This window comes from Equus asinus, chromosome 4 (assembly GCF_041296235.1).
Source record: "Equus asinus isolate D_3611 breed Donkey chromosome 4, EquAss-T2T_v2, whole genome shotgun sequence".
Classification (NCBI taxonomy): domain Eukaryota; kingdom Metazoa; phylum Chordata; class Mammalia; order Perissodactyla; family Equidae; genus Equus; species Equus asinus.
In genome coordinates, this window is record NC_091793.1 from 78521492 (window position 1) to 78539037 (window position 17546).

At 51.2% G+C, this 17546-nt stretch overlaps 2 protein-coding genes across 6 annotated transcripts in view; one reads left to right on the forward strand and one right to left on the reverse strand.

The window, feature by feature from the left end:
* Positions 1-10476, forward strand: part of MGAT5 (alpha-1,6-mannosylglycoprotein 6-beta-N-acetylglucosaminyltransferase) — a 330354-nt gene extending 319878 nt beyond the window's left edge. For all 5 annotated transcript variants that reach the window (XM_044769036.2, XM_070507573.1, XM_044769037.2 and 2 more), the window contains one exon: positions 4482-10476. In XM_044769036.2, the coding sequence (XP_044624971.1) occupies positions 4482-4680 (199 nt within the window). In that variant the 3' untranslated portion in view covers positions 4681-10476. The remainder of the gene's footprint in view (positions 1-4481) is intronic.
* Positions 10477-11670: 1194 nt separating this feature from the next.
* Positions 11671-17546, reverse strand: part of TMEM163 (transmembrane protein 163) — a 221482-nt gene continuing 215606 nt past the window's right edge. The window contains exons 7-8 of the mRNA XM_044769034.2: positions 14103-14244; positions 11671-12699 (exon numbers count right to left, since the gene is read on the reverse strand). Coding sequence (XP_044624969.1) covers positions 12639-12699; positions 14103-14244 — 203 coding nt within the window. The 3' untranslated portion in view covers positions 11671-12638. The remainder of the gene's footprint in view (positions 12700-14102; positions 14245-17546) is intronic.

Consider the following 17546-nt stretch of genomic DNA (forward strand, 5'->3'; position numbering starts at 1 on the left):
GTGGTCTGATATTTATGGAATGCCTAAATGGTACTAGAAGGCTCTATTTCCATAGCACATATCCTGAACTCTAGGGTTCCAGGAGGGGCTTCCCACTGACTCCTTTTGCAAACAGCTCCTGGAGCAAGGTGACTTTTTGAGAACCCAAGTTTCTCTCTCTGTTTGTACCGGAAGTCTGTACTCGCTGGTAGGGACTAGGGACCGTGGACATAGAAGTGTCCACATGCAACCCTGCATCCACCTCTGGGGGAGGAAACAGGAGAAGCTGCAGCCTGAGAATAGAACCCAAGTGGGAGTCCTCAACAGCGCGGTCCTTCCCAGCCAGGCGGGAGTCAGGCCTCCTGCCTGGGTCCTGTGATACCCAGAGACAGCACAGGGCCCCACACAGCCAGCCTGTCTCTGGGACAGAGGTCTCGGTCCAGCGAGTGGGGGGCAAGGAAGGAAGGGGAGCCAATGGGCCAGTTTCCTCTGTTCCATCAATTTTCTCACCTATAAAATGAGGACATCCTGGATGATGGTGAGATAATGTGCAGCCAGTGCTGGAGACAGGGCACAACAGCCCGTTCTCCCAGAGAGCTTTAGGCAGCAGAGTTGACCTGAGGTCGCCAGGCCGAGATCATGGAAGTCAATCCCCTCCTTGGCCTCCCTGTCCAGCCCTGTATACTATGCAGAGCCCACGAGAGCAGAAGGCCTTGGTGTCGGGCTGTCCTGGGGCCAGGCCTATGCCATGGGGTTGTGCCACTGTTGATATGTGGGTTTCCTTCCTAGGAGGCTGCAATGAATGCTAATTTTGCAATAAAACTGCCTGAAATTAATTCTTTGAACATAAGAGCCCTATTGAATATCTCGTTCCTACATCTGTGAATCCTGACAGTGTGGTAAAACCCCAGCTCTCCGGCAGGCCATTGAGGGCCTCCTCAGGATGGGGCAACCCTGGCCCATCCATATTCATGGCCAGTTAGCAGCGAATGGCTCCTCTAAGCCAGTCCTGCTTTTTATTCTCCAACTTGGGGCCTGGTTCTTCCAGTCTCTGGAAGTCCACAACCTTGAAGAGCCACCTGTCCTTGTTGTGTGAATGATATCACATCAGTCGAGCCCTGTGGAGCACCCCGTGCTGTCATCTTGAATCGGGGAGAATCAGGCAGCTGGGCTCTGAGCTCCTGTTCGTGCAGGGTGTGGCGTCAGTGACAGAGAGGGGACTACACTCTCCCATGCACAGAGCGTGCATGACTGCATGACTCAGGTGAGACCCATCCTCCACCCAGACCAGGGCTGGGGTGTCCGGAAGGCAGAGGCTCTGGGAGGAGCTGGAGTCCATGCTGGCGTGGCCCTGTCGGGACGACGTCCTCTCCATAAACAGGGACACATGTTAATGTGAGACCCAGCCTGTAACATTGTTTCCTTTTTCAAGTTGTCTCTTCTAAAGTATTAAATTATGAGAGTTTGGGTTTCCTTTGTGAAAAAGGGAAGTCTGAGCCACACAGGCTAGAATGTGAGCAATTTGGTGTCTGAGAGAAGAGAGATGGCCCCGAGTCAGAGTGATCCCGGGAGTCTGGGGGGACCCGGCAGATGCAGGGTTGGAGTGAGTGGGAGGGGAGGAACTCCAGGGCAGGGAGGAGGAAGCCGTGACTGCAGGTGCATGGGGCTGCTTCCATCCCTTCATCCTCCGTGTGTGCGACAGACATCACAGGAGCAGCCACGGGCATGCCCTGAAAAGGCAAGGCATCCATCGGTGAGGGCGTAGGGGTGAGGATTGCTGGGCTGTGGAGGCTGTCTGGTTTCAGGGTGCACTCCAGCGAATGGGGGAAGTCACCTCACCTCTCTGATGACCTTGCTCACTAGTTAAGCAAGGATGACAGAGTAGCCAACCTGACTGCCCAGCACTGTGGGACAGGGACCTGCATGCTAATACATCAAGGCTGCTCTGGGTGCCCACAGCACTGTTTCAAGTGCCCCTTAGGGAACTGCCTCGTGGCGGGTCCCCTGTGGTTCCACGGAACATGTGCTGCTGGAGTGCTTTGTGGGGTCTTTAGGCACTGTCCCTGGGGTGGCTTCCCTGCCGCAGCCTTGGCTGAGATGTGCTCACCCCCAGGGTGCTGTGCCTGGATGGAGTCTGAGTCCTGGTGACCTGGGGCTGGAGCAGGAGGGTTTCTTCATGGCTCCTGACAATTACACTCCTTGCCCTGAGGTCTGAAACTAGTTGTAGAGATTTCCACACTCTGGTCAGCAGTGTGCCAGGCAGATGGCTTGAGTTAAAACATAGCAGCTGCTATAATTCACCTACATAAATAAATAGCATAAGCATACATCTGTACCCCAAGGCCACACTCCATATGGAAACTTTTAGTGCACAGTAGAGCTCTGGAGACCCCTTCTGTGGGTTGACAAGTAGGAGTATCCTGTGAACGACCTGGTAGCCCCAAATCTCTGACTCATTTTTCCTTTAGGAAATCCATAAAATCCCCACTTCCTGCCCTTGCCTTCATGGGGTCCATGACCTTAACCCTCTGGGCACCTCCATCTCCCAGCCAGCACACCAAGACCGATGGGGTAGGGCATTTAGAGAGGTCGCAGAGCTCCCTGGTGGCTGCGGGAGCAAGATCAGAGGGGGCACTGCCCTCCAGGAACCAGGCTGGCAGCCCCAGAGCCACCAGAAGCCCCAGCAGATGTGCTGGAAGCACCAGATTAATGTTGGGAGGGGCAGGCAGGGCCCAGGCAGTGGTTTGGCTGGAGGAGGACAAGAGGGCGCAGGAGTAACAGGCAGGGGCAGTTAATGATGCTTTTCCCCCACATTTGGAAGCTTTCCAGAGGCAGCTGGAAACCTTGAGCTTCCCATCTGGATCCCCACCCCGTCAGCAAGAGTCGAGACTTCCATGAACAAAGCAAAAGGGAAACAATTGGCATCTATGTAAATTCACGCCGTAGGACAAGGGAGGAAGATGGCATAGGCAATCCAGCATCTGCCAAGGCAGGGTGACCATGACGATGATGATGCTTGTAATAACGATAATAGTTCTCTTTGACTGAATACTTACCCAGAGCTAGACTCTGCCAAGTACTCTATAAGCACTAATTTAATTCCTGGTCCTCCCCTGTCAGCTAAGGATTATGTATCCCCATTTCACAGAAGAGGAAGCTGAGCCACAGAGAGGCTCAGTCATTTGTCCAGGGTCACACAGCTCATCAGAGATGAAATCAGGACTCAAACCCAGGTCCGCCTGGCCTCCCTACTCCTCCTCCTCTGAACTGGTCCCCACCTGGCACATGGGACAGCATGCTGGACACCTAGTGAGGCCTCGTTGTTCTGAGGGAGCCAAAGTGGGTGGGACCAGTGTAACCCAGGCAAAAGGAGAAGATACAGGCTGGGGACAGGAATATGCAGTGGTCCCAGCCTGAGAAAGCAAAGCCACAAGGGTCTCCAGCCCACAGGCAGGTCAGCTGTTAGGAGAAGATGGCAGAGGAGCAGGAGTGTGGGCTCTGGCTCAGGGCCTGGGTGCTGATTCCTGCTCCTTGCATCCAGAAGCCTCAGGCACTTACCTCACAGATGGGGAGGCACTGCTGCCTCGGCCAAAGGTGGCTGCTGGGGTCCAGTGGGTCAGTGCCCTGGGACAGTGCCTCCCCCCCAGGAGACCATCTGATTGCTCTTCAGTGGGAGACTAAGGACATACCACAAGAATCTTTTTAAGCTGTTAATAAAAAAAATTAAACATCAGGGATTTTTTTTGGTGAGGAAGATTGGCCCTGAGCTAACATCTGTTGCCAGTCTTCCTCCACTTTATATGGGACACCACCAACAGCATGGCTTGATAAGCCATGCTAGGTCCACGCCCAGGATCCGAACCTGTGAATCCCAGGCCACCAAAGCACAGTGGGCGAACTTAACCACTATGCCACCGGGCCGGCCCCAACATCAGTTTTTTAAAATATTTGAATAATACACATCTTTGCCCCACTTTGACTCCTCAGAAGTAACCAGTGTTAAATCTTTAGTGCGTAGCCTTCCAGACTTTTTACACACACACACACACACACACACACACACACACACGTTGATCGCACTGTCCATCCCGTTCTGTTATTTGCCTCCGTCAAGGACGGCTCTCCGGGCCGGGGCTTGCATTTCTGCCCCCTCCTTTTTCAAGGGCTGCATAGAACTCTGAAAGAACAGATAGGCCATATCTGTTCAGCCATTCCTCACTTGGTGAGTATTCAGGTTATTCTAGTTTTTCTCCATGACAGACAGAGCTTCAGCAGGCAGCCTTGAGCACACATCCCCGCACACATGTCCAGGCGTACACATGCCTTTCTACAGCCTAGATGCCGCGAGGTGGAGAATTGCTAGGTCAGAGAGTGGCTGCCATCTCACATCCACAGCTGGAGAACTGAGCGTGCTCCCCACACCACAGCAGGTGGGCCGAAGGAGCCAGTGACAAGGACGGTCCCTGCGTCTCCAACCCATGTGCCTTTCTCTTCCTCTGCAGGTACGAGGTGATCTGCCAAAGCTCAGAGCTGGCCAAGGACATCCTGGTGCCCTCCTTCGACCCCAAGAACAAGCACTGTGTGTTTCAAGGTGACCTCTTGCTGTTCAGCTGTGCCGGCGCCCACCCCAGGCACCACAGGATCTGCCCCTGCCGGGACTTCATCAAGGGCCAGGTGGCTCTCTGTAAAGACTGTCTATAGCGGCCACTGGCTTAGCCCGCACACACTCTGCTGGGGAAGATGGTGGCTCCGTCTGGCCACTGGGGGCAGACGTCATTCAGGAACTCTCGCCAGAGCCTGGACTTCTTCATGGAAGATTTTGACTTGATATTGCTCCTCCCATTAATGGAGCCTCCCAGTAGGGTTCTCACCAAAATGAGAACCAAAATGGCTCCCGTCTAGAGCAGCTGTCAGGCCCCAGCCAGGAGCCTGGCTTCTCCCTGGCACAATTTTGTTTTTCTTATTTGAGGAGCAACTGTAGGGAGACTGTCAGTGCAGCTGCTCCAGGGTAGAAAGAGAGTCTAAAGGTTCATTCAAAACAAAACAAAACCAGAGGAGGACTTGAGCTGGTTGGAAGGAACTTTGTGTGGGAACATTCCTAAACCCATTAACTTATTTATTTGGGAGGGAGGGCGGGGAACCTGGGAGGGCAGAGAGGGACTGATCACACGTCTTGCTACTTCTTTGATTTTTCCACTGTTTACCACCCACCTTCACTATATTATTATTCCTGTCTGCTTCGGATGGGGTGCGCTCTGGGGATGGTGGCCGCTTGAGGCAGCTGTGGATCCTCGAAGTGGATGGTGGCAGAACGAAAGAAAATCTTGTGTGTGTGCTTGACACATGGCAGCTAGGGGACAGGCCTGTGTTGTCCAGAGAGCCCGGCCGGGGACCAAAGACAGGGCTGCTTTGCAGTGAAAGGCTTCTTTTCTCTGTGTCCCCTCCCCCTACACACACACCCTGGCCCTAATTTCTGGTTGGGATCCTTTTAGGAACAAAATACAAGAGTAGTGAATTGACATTTGCTAGTCTAGTAAATTCACCCTTCCTCACATGCCACCAGGAGGAGAAAGGTAGAAATTTGAGACTAAAAGAGCCACTCTTGGAGGTCATGCTCTTTACCCGCTAAGAGTCTTTGAGCAAAGATTTGGACAGGGGTGAAGCTGGCCCCTAAGAACCGGTGGCACCATCAAAGCTGGGCTCCAGATAGGTGGGTTTGTGTTCTATTCTCTCTAGTGTCTGGTATCACCCAAGTCCAGGGAATGGGGCTGTTGGTGAACTTGATGTTGGTGGGGTGGGGAGCAAGGGCAGGCCAGGATGAATGCAGGGTGCTGTCCTGGCCGCTCACCCGTGGTGTGGGTGTGGGTGTGGGTGTGGTTTGCAAGGGGTGGGAATCTGATGCTAGCTTTTATTCCAGGTTGAACCCCCTTCCAAACCCTGGAGTCCCTGTGTACTGCCTTTGTGTGAGCTCCCCACCCCTCTGCTTCAGTGCTCTGGGTGTGTGTGTCTGTGTATTTCCTGCGAAGCCCTGGCATCTCAATGCTGGTAAGAGTGAGCCCTCTTTCCCCTCTTGCAGAATATCCCCATTATGAGCTGTCCCATGATCCACCCAGCCCTCACTGGTGGTTTTGAGTGCCTTGGTTTCCTAGCTCCGTGCTCCACGAGGGTAGCCCTAGCCTCCTAGCACCTTGTGTGCCCTGGGGACAGCTGGGCAAGGCTAATGGCTGGGTAGGCCTTTGGGAAATGAAGCTAAAGGAAGAATCCAGAAGGAGCTGGAGCCTTTAGGTACAGGAAGTTAGAGTCATCCTGCTTCTCCGTTCTTTCCTGGTGCAGAAATAATACCAAATGCACAGCCAGCCTTTCTCTCTTAGACCCTCGGTGGGTCTGAATTGCACCTCCAATCCTGGAGAACAGAGGGGGCTGAGGGGAGGGACGGGAGCAGCCAGGGACTCCTCCACCCCTCAGGTGGCCCCGAGCACCTGTGCCAGGGAGAGTGCTGATGGGGAGGCCTCTGCCCTGAGCATCGATGCAGGGGCCCCTCGTGAACTGACTGAGAACAGTCTCTGCCTGGGCGTAGCAACACGGGCAAAAGTCCAGAGGGAACTTGGTGATGGAATGTGAGTGAATGTGTGTGTGTGTGCTCCCGTGTGTTGTTTTAAGCTTTGTAAGGGCAGTTTCCCGCAGTAGGAGGAGAAACAACTGCCCTCCGTGCTGTTAGGAACCACTTTTCCCTGTGAATGGGTTTCTTGTCTCCACTCTAGGTTCTGGGAATTCCTGTGAGCGCCCAGGCCTGCGATTCCTGGGCCACCGCTGCCCTCTCCTGGGCTCTTCTGGGAGCTTCCAACACCGAGGCTGTCAGTGCAGGCATTCAGCCAGCAGGGGGAGCCTGCGGGCCAAAATGCACTTCCCTCGCTGGGCTAGATTAACCCATTTCAAAAAGAGCTGTTTAAAAAGCACAGGGACTGAAAAACCAAGGAAGCTGGAGAGCAATGTCTTGTGGAAAGACACTGTGCCTGCCTTGTGTCCCAGAAGCTGCAGGGGCCGTTCGCTGGCTGTCCCTGAGCCTCGCTCCCTTCCCATTCCTCTTCTCCAGGTCAGGCCGCCTAGCAGAGCACTTTCCCCACCTGAAGATCCCGCTGGCTTCCCCTAGTCCCATACTAGAAGGAAGGAGGCTGGAATGCCACTGGTGGGGCTTCTGCTCTCGTGCAAACGAACCCACACTCCAGTTGTTGAGGGCATTATGAATAGAAGCGGTGACACCCAAATATATCCTGGCTCCCAGGCCTCTACAGACTTGGCCAACTCTGGTCATTGGCCCACAAGAGGACATTGGGGGAGGGGGCACGTTCCTGCCTGCCCTGGGAGAGGGAGGCACCTCTCAGAGTGAGGGCTGGGAGCCCTTGCTGGCCTTGCCAGGGCCCCTCCTAATAGAAACCTAAACCAATTTGTAATTGAGGACAGTTCCACAGGGAGAGAAATCCTAAGTCAGCATCAGTGTCTTCCTGTGCTACAAGCATATCTTGCCTCATCTGTAAGTTTCTGTACATTTTTTTCCTAAGTGAAATTTGGCTCCCCCATCCCCACCCTACAGTGTGATCTTAAGTTCTTAAAAAACTTGAGGGAAAACATTTATCTAATTTATTAAAAGAGCTTTCCTTGAAACATAAACGCTTTCAGGAGCAAACTCCTGAAAGAGGAAACACACTTCTTTTAATGCCAGCGAACACCTCGCTTATTTCCTGTATGTCATTTGGTTTGCACATGTATAAACGGGGAGAGGCTTTTTGCATTTTTGCCTAGACTGGGTTTTTGTCACTGCTTATAGTTTGCTTTTTTTGTGTTTGCTTGGAAATATTGAGTGTTTCTCAGATGCTGTTTATTGTTTCTCTGCTGTGCCTTTTCACTTTTCTTTGGGATTGGTTTTTGGAATCTGGGTGCTGTTGAAGGAAGAGAGCAGACTCCTCCAGCTTGGAGGTAGGACGTGTCCTCTGTCACTGCAGACGCTCAGGCTGGACGCCAGAAACGCCCTCCAAGACCCCTAGGACACAGCATACATGCACATACACCCCCACGAATCCGTGAGAACCCCAAGGTTCTCCCTCTAGACCAGCCCAGGCCCTCTCAGGCTGTCTCTGGGGCTGTCAGGGGAATGCTGGTTGCCAGTGGGCCTGTGTTCCCTGCCACGCGGGCACTAGGTGATGTGTGGCCGCAGCAGAAGAGCAGTCGCATCTGAGGGGTTGCCCTGAAAGGAAGCAGACCCCACTGGGCTCATTAGTAGCAGTGGTCCCAAAACACTTTATCTAGTTAACATAAAGGAGACAGAGTAAGCACCCCATTTTTTTCTGTTTCCTTGGCCAACGCAGGGTGTAATACAGGTGACAACTTAGCTTCCCTTTGGGAGTAGAGCCCCAGTGCAACTCACTGGTCGTGGAGGCATAAATTTGACAGGTTGAGTTGAAACTGTGCTGTTTCTAGGTTGGTTCGTGCTTTTTAGACCAGACCAAGGCAGGCCACCCCATTTCTCCAAGGTGGTTTACCTAGGTTGTGTATATAACTGGGACATTGCCGTCCTCTCCCACGCCCCCAGAATTCTTGATTTTAAGGAAAGAGAGTCTATTTTGTTAACGACAGGCTCTGTTGTATCTGTTACTATTCCAGGCCTGGACTGTTTTATTTATTTAAAAATATTTTAATTTCCACATTGGCTTCATTCTAATCCCATCCATCCCCATAGGGCTACAGAGCACCTTCAAGTGAAGAGATGGATGGACATAGATTCCGACTTCTTTAGGAAGGTATTTCCTAAAGCTGAGAGTGAGTTCCTTTCATTCTTGTTGGCTTCAACAAAAAGTAGAAAACCAAGTTTTTATAGCAAAAGGCCAAATTAGCTGTATAGTCTCGGATGCAGAAAAGAATTACCCTAGCTTCCTTATTAGCCCTTAGGGTTTTTGTGAGGATTCAGTGTTTAGCAGTGTCTGGCATATAGTAAGCCCTAGTAAATGTTAAATATTGTTGTTAGCATTTCATAAAATTTGAGAAATAAAGAGCTGAGCTCCCTCCCTATCTGTTGATTCAAAAGTAATCCCTACATGAAAATATTACTCCAAATTGACAGAGTGTTGTAGGAATGACTGGTTTAGGATGTCCAAGTCTCACGCCCACCCTGCTGGTTGGAATATTACCATCTCCCTGATACACTGGCTGATTTGAAAATATGCCTGACCTCAGCCCCGATGAAACTAGGCTGCAAGGATTTATAAACTAGAGATGACAAGGGTGACCTTTGGCCACATACTGGATCTCACCCCACTGATGTCTTTTGGACCACTCTAGGGGTTTTCTTTGCAGAACTTTTTGAGCTAGAAATAATAAAATGAGTTTTCTCACAGACCATACCCCCAAAGTCAAAGTTAACTATATTCCTCTGAAATGCAACAATAGTGACTTTTCTGTTTTTTTATTTAAGGGGAAAAGAATGACCAATGAACTTACTCATTCTGTTCTGTCCCCTGGTGGCCTGGGCGGCCCCTCCACAGTCCGAGCCACAAGGGTCAGACTCCTGGGCTGGTTAGCTGTCACATGTTTCTATCAAATGAGAACTGAATTCCATACCCGCCCCGGGGGTGGGGGTCATCTTTAGAACCACTCCCAGAGGCTGCTAGTCATTTAATGATGTTTCCCCAAATCTCCTAAATAGCGGTTTGCTTCTGTTTTATTGGAGTGTCAAAGTTTTATCTCCTCTCCTGTTTGGCCCCATTCTGGACAGACTGCAGTGGTGGAATATGGAGGACTTTGCTGGAGTCCTGTCTTTTTAAGATCCTTTGGATTCTCTGAGGCTGAATCAGCAGTCTATACTTCTGTGGATGTAACATTAGAGTTTACCTTCTTCCAAGCATCACTCCCTCTATCCCAGATTTTGTGAGGCCTTAACATTATCTCCCCCCACTCCCCGCCCCCTGCAGCTGATGAGGCCTGGCAGAGGGACGAAAGGGGAGCCATGTGCTCACACAGCAGGCAGGCCCCTGTCTGGGGGGGCCAGTAGCAGTGGGTGTTCAGAGAGCATTTGCAGCGCTGGGGTCTAAAATCCTCGCTGGGCCAGCAGGACAGGAACTTAGCGCAGTCTTCCACCTCCACCAAAGCTGAGATGGAGCAAACTTGGGAAGCATTTTGCTCCCTGTCGTGCCCAAGTATTAACAGGACCATACGGAACAATCGATGCCAAAGGAGATGGTAACGTCCTCTGTACTGTAGTTGCTGTCACAACCTTGATGTCTTTCTTTAAGCTAATGGCCGTTTACGTCTGTGTCTTCAACCAGCTTCTGGTACAACCATTTTTCTACTGTTCGCTTCTGGGGTTAAGTAGTGCAGGATTCTGCAGATGAGGTGTCGCTGTCCAAATGTACTGTACCGGTATAGAAGAACACAGCTTTGTTTTCCAATGTTGTAGAGAAAACTAGGGAGAACTTTATTTTTCAATAAACTTTTCTTGTGTGACAAGTGGAAGTGATTTTTGGGGGCTGGGTGGGTGCAGGGTCCTCTGCAGAACAAAGCCCAGCTGTTGTCCAGGTGCATCCCCCCCGCCCCCTGACACTGGCATCCCAGACTCCGTCTCACCATTTGCAAATACTGCTGAAGATGCCGATAGGATGGTGTGTGTAAGGAGTGGAGGGGAAGGATTTTGCTGTTGAGTATTCTCTCCCATACACCACATCCACCAATACTAATTTCAGAGCACCTAAAGGAACTGAATTAGAAAGTGGACTGGTAGAGTTTATGTGTGTGGTAACTGTGTACTACATCAGATGTTTAAAAATCTTTAAGGATGCGCTAGTAAAATAGCCCTAAACAGGCTATCTGAGGGCCTGTTAGACCTGGAATACATTCCCCCTCCTCACAAAGAGCTCTTTTTGACCCGGGGCTCAGTGGTCCATGAGCACTTGGTCAGGCACATGCCCTGGAAACACAAGGAAGGTCAAGTCCATGCCCACACCAAGGGCTTGCCTGTAGGTGATGCTGGAGGGCCATGGCTCAGCCCTCATCAGCACAGCCTCTGAAGACAGGGAGCTCCTGGCTGCTGCCCGGAGTGGAGACACCATGCAGTTTCCTTAGCGTGTTTAGTGGGACACAAATCCCGAAAAAGGTGCCAAGAAAAACTTGAGCATGTAAGTTTAAGGGCTGCTACTTCATAGCTTCCACAATGTATGTATTACATACACTGAGGAAACCTGCAGGAAGGAAACCTATTGAATCTTGCCTTTCCCAGACCTGCTCAAACAGTTGACTTTTTTCCACGTAACATGTTCACATTCCATAGAACACTCTTTCAAATGCTGTTGGAGGAGGCCATCCTGAAGCATCAGATTGAAACAAGGTCCGTGAGCTCTTAGACCACCTTCCCTTAACCAGCCTGTAGCCTGATGGGAAATGATGGGGGTCCCTCAGCCCCAGGCAAGATCAGCTCCAAGAGCCTCAGGTACCAGCAAATGAAGGTGTGGACACCCTCCTCCCCTACCCAAGTGGGGGGTGGGCCTGCCCACAGAGCCACAAAGCCCATCACAACAGTCCTTCCAGAGCTCCACTCCGCACTCCCCCCAGGCACAAGCAACTCCATCCCACGTCATCCTTCAGCCACAACGGAAAACGTGCCCAGGACACTGACAACGCTCAAAGATAATGTCCCGTACCATACAAAACAGGGAAAGGTCTTTATTGGTCAGACACTGTCGCCCGGACGAGCAGCAGTGCTAGAGGTACAGAATGTTGTGTGTTGGGGGAACACTTTTAACGGACTCTATACCTAACGTTACATAAACGGAGAACATCTTGTTCCTTACAGAGGAGGAAGCCATCTCTAACAGACAGTAATGTACCATTACCACTTTAACACAGCATATAGATATATGCATACATGGATAGATTATATAATTATTTATTACAAATAAACTAGTTTCACATCTCTCAAAAATGGATCCTGTTTTTACATGTATGTTCAGGTTCTGAATGTACAAGGGCCAAGTGCTTAGTTCGTCCATGCAAAGCTCATACATATATCACTAAGTACTTTAAAAATAGAATGGTCTTCTTCTAGACAAATCTGTCTAGATTTAGGATTAGTAAAACGGTATGAAACTAATGAAATACATTGATAGGAATTAGGAAGTGATACATACTGATGGTTCTGGGTATGTAAAGGGCTGAGGGACAAAAGGATATAGTCTTCCCTTAAAATCTGCCAGGAGATGAGAAACTTGAACCAGGAGGTGGCTGGGGCCACATGGAGTCCAGAGGAGGTGGGTCTGGTCACTTGCTATCCATTTCAGGCTCGGAGCACCACAAAACAACGTTCTGCCAAGCAGAGATGTTATGCTATCCACAAGGACCTTTTCACTCCAGAAAATAGAAAAGGTCAGTTCCCACTAGAAATGGGGAAACCCATCTCCCCTCCTGCACACATTGTCCTAAGGTGTTTGACGGGGGCAGTGGAGCGAGGGGGAGCAGTGCAGACCAACCTGCCGGCCAGACCTCATTCCCATGAGCACAAACTTTCCAAAAAAGAAATTGGATGTTCCGTTAAATATTGGCACCATCTGCCTGTGTGGAAACCTCTCATTGTCCTGACAGTCTTCAGGCGGATGCAGAGCTGCTGGCTCTGGCCACCTTCACTCAAACATCTCGTAGTGGCGCGTCTGCCTCACCCTGGGCACCATGTCGATGAGGAGCCTGCAAAGAGGAAACAGACAGGTCACCCCAACACACCCTCCACAGCCCTGGGGTTTGAGCACTTGGAGAAGCAGCCAGGAGGCACTTTTTTACATGTATATAAGTCACATACCATGAAATCCACCCTTTAAAGTGTATAATTCAGTGGGTTTTAGTATATGCATAGGTTGTACAACCATGATTACCATCTAATTCCAGAACATTCTCATCACCCCAAAAAGAAACCCCATACCCAGCAGCAGTCACTCCACCTCCCCCTGGCAACAACTAATCTATTTTCAATCTCTATGGATTTGCCTATTCTGAATATTTCCTCTAAATGGAATCGTTTGAGATGTGGCCTCTCATAACTAGCTTCTTTCATTTGGCAGAATGTTTGAGGTTCCCCCACCTTGTAGCATAGATCAGTACTTCATTCTTTTTATGGCTAAATAACACTCCGCCGTATGTCTCTACCACATTTTACTCATCCATTCATCAGTTAACGGACATTTGGGGTGTTTCTACTTTTTGCCTACCAAGAATAATGCCGCTATGAATGTTCATGTACAAGCTTTTGTGTGGATGCATTTTCATTTCTCTGGAGTATTCACCAAGGAGTGGAATTGCTGGGTCAAATGGTAACTCCACAGGGAACATTTTGAGGAACTACCCAACTGTTTCCAAAGCAGATGCACCATTTCACATTCCCACCAGCAACGGATGAGGGTTCTAATTTCTCCACATCCTCACCAACACTTACTGTCTTTTGATTAGAGCCATCCTAGTGGGAGACAGGAAGCATTTTAACATTTAAAAACTCAGTGCCTTTTACAAACGGTTCTCTCAAAGGCCGACTCCAGCCCGGATGTTGGATATGGAGTCAGCGATGCCTGCGCAGCACTTCTTCAGTGTGAGGACCCACAGTGGGCTAGGACCCAAGGCCCAGGGTGGGTTTGTCCTCAGCATGGCCCTTCTACACTGACAAGTCCCTTTTGTAAAGAGTTCTCTGAGTGTGGGGGCCCAGCCTCCCTGCTCTCGCTGTAGCATTGCCCACATGCAGCAGGTGGCAGAAGGGGCCTCACCCGTGAGGACCTGCCTGGTGCATCATGAAAACCCCCATTACAGAGAAAGAAAGGGGCACAAATCTTCAGGCACAAAGGGTTACAGGGAGGACCATAGAGCAAACTATAAAAACGACAAAGAAGTAAAGGAGGCCTTTGTCACTTAAGGCCTAGGCCTCTTGTCAAAGTCCTTGCCTCACTTCTGTGCCAGCCACAAGAATATGACTCCTGCTGGGGGCTTTTCCAGTCACCTGACCTCACCCAGGCCCAGGAGGATCACAGGTACAAAACGTGACCATCAGGGGTGGGAAGCACAGCCCTCCTGGCCGAGGGGAAGCAAAGATGAAGGCAGGAACTTACTTGACCCCATAGGCAAATATGGTGAGGCCGATCAGCACACCTATGCTGCCATCCAAGTACCAGACCGCCGAGTTATGCTTGAACACTTCCGCACTCAGAAGAATGGAGAAGCCCATCACGCCACCCACGAGGGAGTTAAACCCTGGAGAAGAAGCAAAGAGAGGCTGACAGCAGTGCCAACCAAACTTTCTTAGTGCAAGAAAACTACCCAAATGCCAGGCGTACCTCCACGTTCCAGAGCACGTGCTGGAAGGAACGTTGCCCAGAAGTGCTCTAGTGGGTGATAGCTACCACCTGAGGTACCTACATGGCTTGTCAAGTCTCCACTCAAATGTCACCAGAGTCCTCCCTGGATAGAGCCATCACCCCATGGTCAGTCTCCATCCCCTGCCTGGCACTTACGCCTGCATGACATAGCCTGTGTGTGGGGGTATTGGCCATCTTCCCATGCCTACTAGAAGGCAGAGTGTGAGAAGGGGCTTCCATCCCTGTAGAACCCACCATGTCCGAAACAGTGCCTGGCACACGGGAGACATTCCTGGTGACTCAAATCTGTTGAATGTCTGCTGGGCCAAGTCCAGAGTTGGGATTGTCTCAATCCCATGAAGCCAGATTATTATCCCCATTTACCGATGAGAGTACTAGGTTAAGCAGAGTGAGGGTTAATAAATTGACCAAAGTTGTACAAATAGAGAGGGGCAGGGCCGGGGTTCTGTCTGAACCCATGTCCTTTCCTTCCAGAGTCTCCTTAAGTCACCCGAGGACTTTCACTCCCCAGGAGGAGAAATACAAAGTCTAGAATTAACCACATGGCTGCAGAAATGGCTGTCGAGATAGAACTGGAGTCAATAGGTATTGATCATCCCTTGCATATGTTACCTCATTTGGTCCCCACAGTTTAGGAGTCACATTTCCATATTACATGTGAGTCTTTAAAGGCCACACAGGCAAGGAAAGGCTTAGAGTGGCTCCCGGGGTCTCGCTGTGGTGTAAGCCACAAGGCCCTTGCCGCCCTCAGCATAATGGTGGCCCGGAGAGAAGCTCCAGGTCCCTGCTGCCCTGGTGGCCCCCTCGCAGCTGGTCTGTGCAGAGCCAGTGACCTCTCCAGCAACAGGCCTGTCCTGGGGCTGCTCCGCCTGCAGAGTAGTGCTGCGCTTTTGAGGAACTCAAAAACATTAACTCCAGGATCAAGCACGAAAATTGAGATTAAACAACCTTAAATACATTCCCTGGGGGCTGGACACCTTGGGGAGAGGTTCTAAATGAAGTGTACGGAGAGTACCGGATAGAGATGATCAGAACAAAGCCTGGTAAGACCCATTTCTCAGGATCCAAAGGGCGGACTCCAGCAGGGTGCTCCCCGATAATGGGGACCTGGGCCCACACGGGCCTCTCTGATCGATATTGCATCACCCCTCTTCCCTTCCCTAGCATCTCCGCCATCTCCCCACTCCAATGCTCAGCGGATGACTCCGCCTCATATTGCTCAGAGCACATACGTTCAGACAACGAAACCTCATCTTCCCAACATCAAATCCACCCCCCCACCTGTGCCTGCTGCCCCCACATCCTCAGCTGCTTCTCTGTTATCCCTGCTCCTAAGACTAACTCCTTCAAACCTGTTCCCCAAAGGGCTTTGTTCTTGAAATTCGCCCTCTCGTGGATCCTTCCCGTGGGGAGAAATCTTACTATCACCCACCTCAAACTCCTTCCTTGACTCCACGCTACCCCCACCACAACCCCATTCACTATCGCCCTTCACGAAACTCCTTCAAGAGTTGTCCACCCCGGCTGACTCCACATCCATCCCTCCTCCCCACTGCCCTCCCTGAGGTCATCGAAGACTCCATGCTGACACACGCCAAGGTTAATTCCTGGTCCTCATCTTACGTCCATCTTCCTGGGAACTCTTCTTTGGCCTTCCCTGACACTGCTGGCTCTCCTCTTTCCACTCCCGCTATTCTTTCTCAGTCTCCTCTGCTAGCTCCTCCTCTCTTCCCCATCTGAGTGCCCAGCTCAGCCCTCTGAACTCTCCTCTATCTACATTCTCCTCCTTGGTTATCGCCTCCAATCCCATAAGCCAGTGTCTCCCAACTTCCTCTCTTTTGTCCTGACCTCTCCCCTCAGCTGCAGACTCATTCATATAAGCATCTCAAACTGAACATGTTCAAAATAAAAATCTCCATTTCTGCCCCCAAATACCTCACCCTCTAGCCAGCTTCTCTGTAAATGATGCCACTGTCCACCCAGCTGCCGGTGCTAAAAATCTAGGAGCCCATTCTTGACTTTTCTCATACCCCAAATCCAATCAATCGCCAGTCTAACCAATCCATCAAGTAGTGCTTGCCAACTGTTACCTCCAAAACTCATTCTCAGCCTCTCACCCCCGCCCCCGCCCCACCCTGGCTCAAGCCACCCCATCCCCTGCCTGCACCCCTGCAACAGCCTCTTCAACACCTCCCCTGCTTCCCCTCCTGTCCACATCTCCCTCCACCACAATCCACTCCTCTCACAGTAGCCAGAAAGCCAGAGTGACCTTGGTAAGCGGACAGCAACCAAAACCCTCCAAAAGAATAGCCACCCAGTTTTGAATCAAACTCTTCACGGCTGACAAGACCTGATGTGATCAGCCCTCCTGCCTCTCCCACATCGTGGCCATGGCTCCCTTCCTCGTTCACTGTGCTCTGGTCACAACACCTACAACAGCCAACCCTGGCCTCCCCACTTTGGGCTCACCACCTGTCAGCCCACACCCCTCCTCCTGGGGTCTCCCATCGCTGCCACCTTCCCAGCCTGAATTCTGACACCCTCAGAGAACCTAAGGCGCTTCCTCTTTACCTCGGCCACACCCTCCAACCTTCTCGTCCTTACTGCTGCTTTGTTTTTCTCCATAGCTCTTCACTTCATAACACGGTTATGTTTACCATTTTTCTTTTCACAACCATCTCTTTGCCACTAGAACATAGGCTTAAGGACAGAGATTTTGCCTCTTCTTGCCGTATTCCAAGTCCCAGGACAGGGGATGGCACTTCTCTGGCTCAACTGATTGCTGCATTGATTCATGAATGAGCAGATGGAGGGAAGGAGGAGAGGAAGGCATGGGTCATGGCCTCACCGGTGCTAAGAGGGCTCCCACTCTGCAGCAGCAGCCAGGCGGAGCTGTCCTGAGAGAGAGGAAGCCAGTGCCCGTGCCCAGGCTCTGGTGGGGCCTGTGGCTAGAGCTCTGGGGAGACTGCCAGCAAGAGGGGGTTTGGAGCCTGGCCCAGGGTTCACTCCTGAACTGCAGGGTGTGGCCTGGGGCTCCCTGGAAAGTCAACCTCCACACTCCCTTCTGAGGCTCTTTGTAAGGTTCACCCCTGATGGACCCTTCCAACCCAATTTCACGAGCATAAAGGTGACAAGAACGGACTAGGAAAGGCAAACTCCCCAGTCTTCCTCCCACTC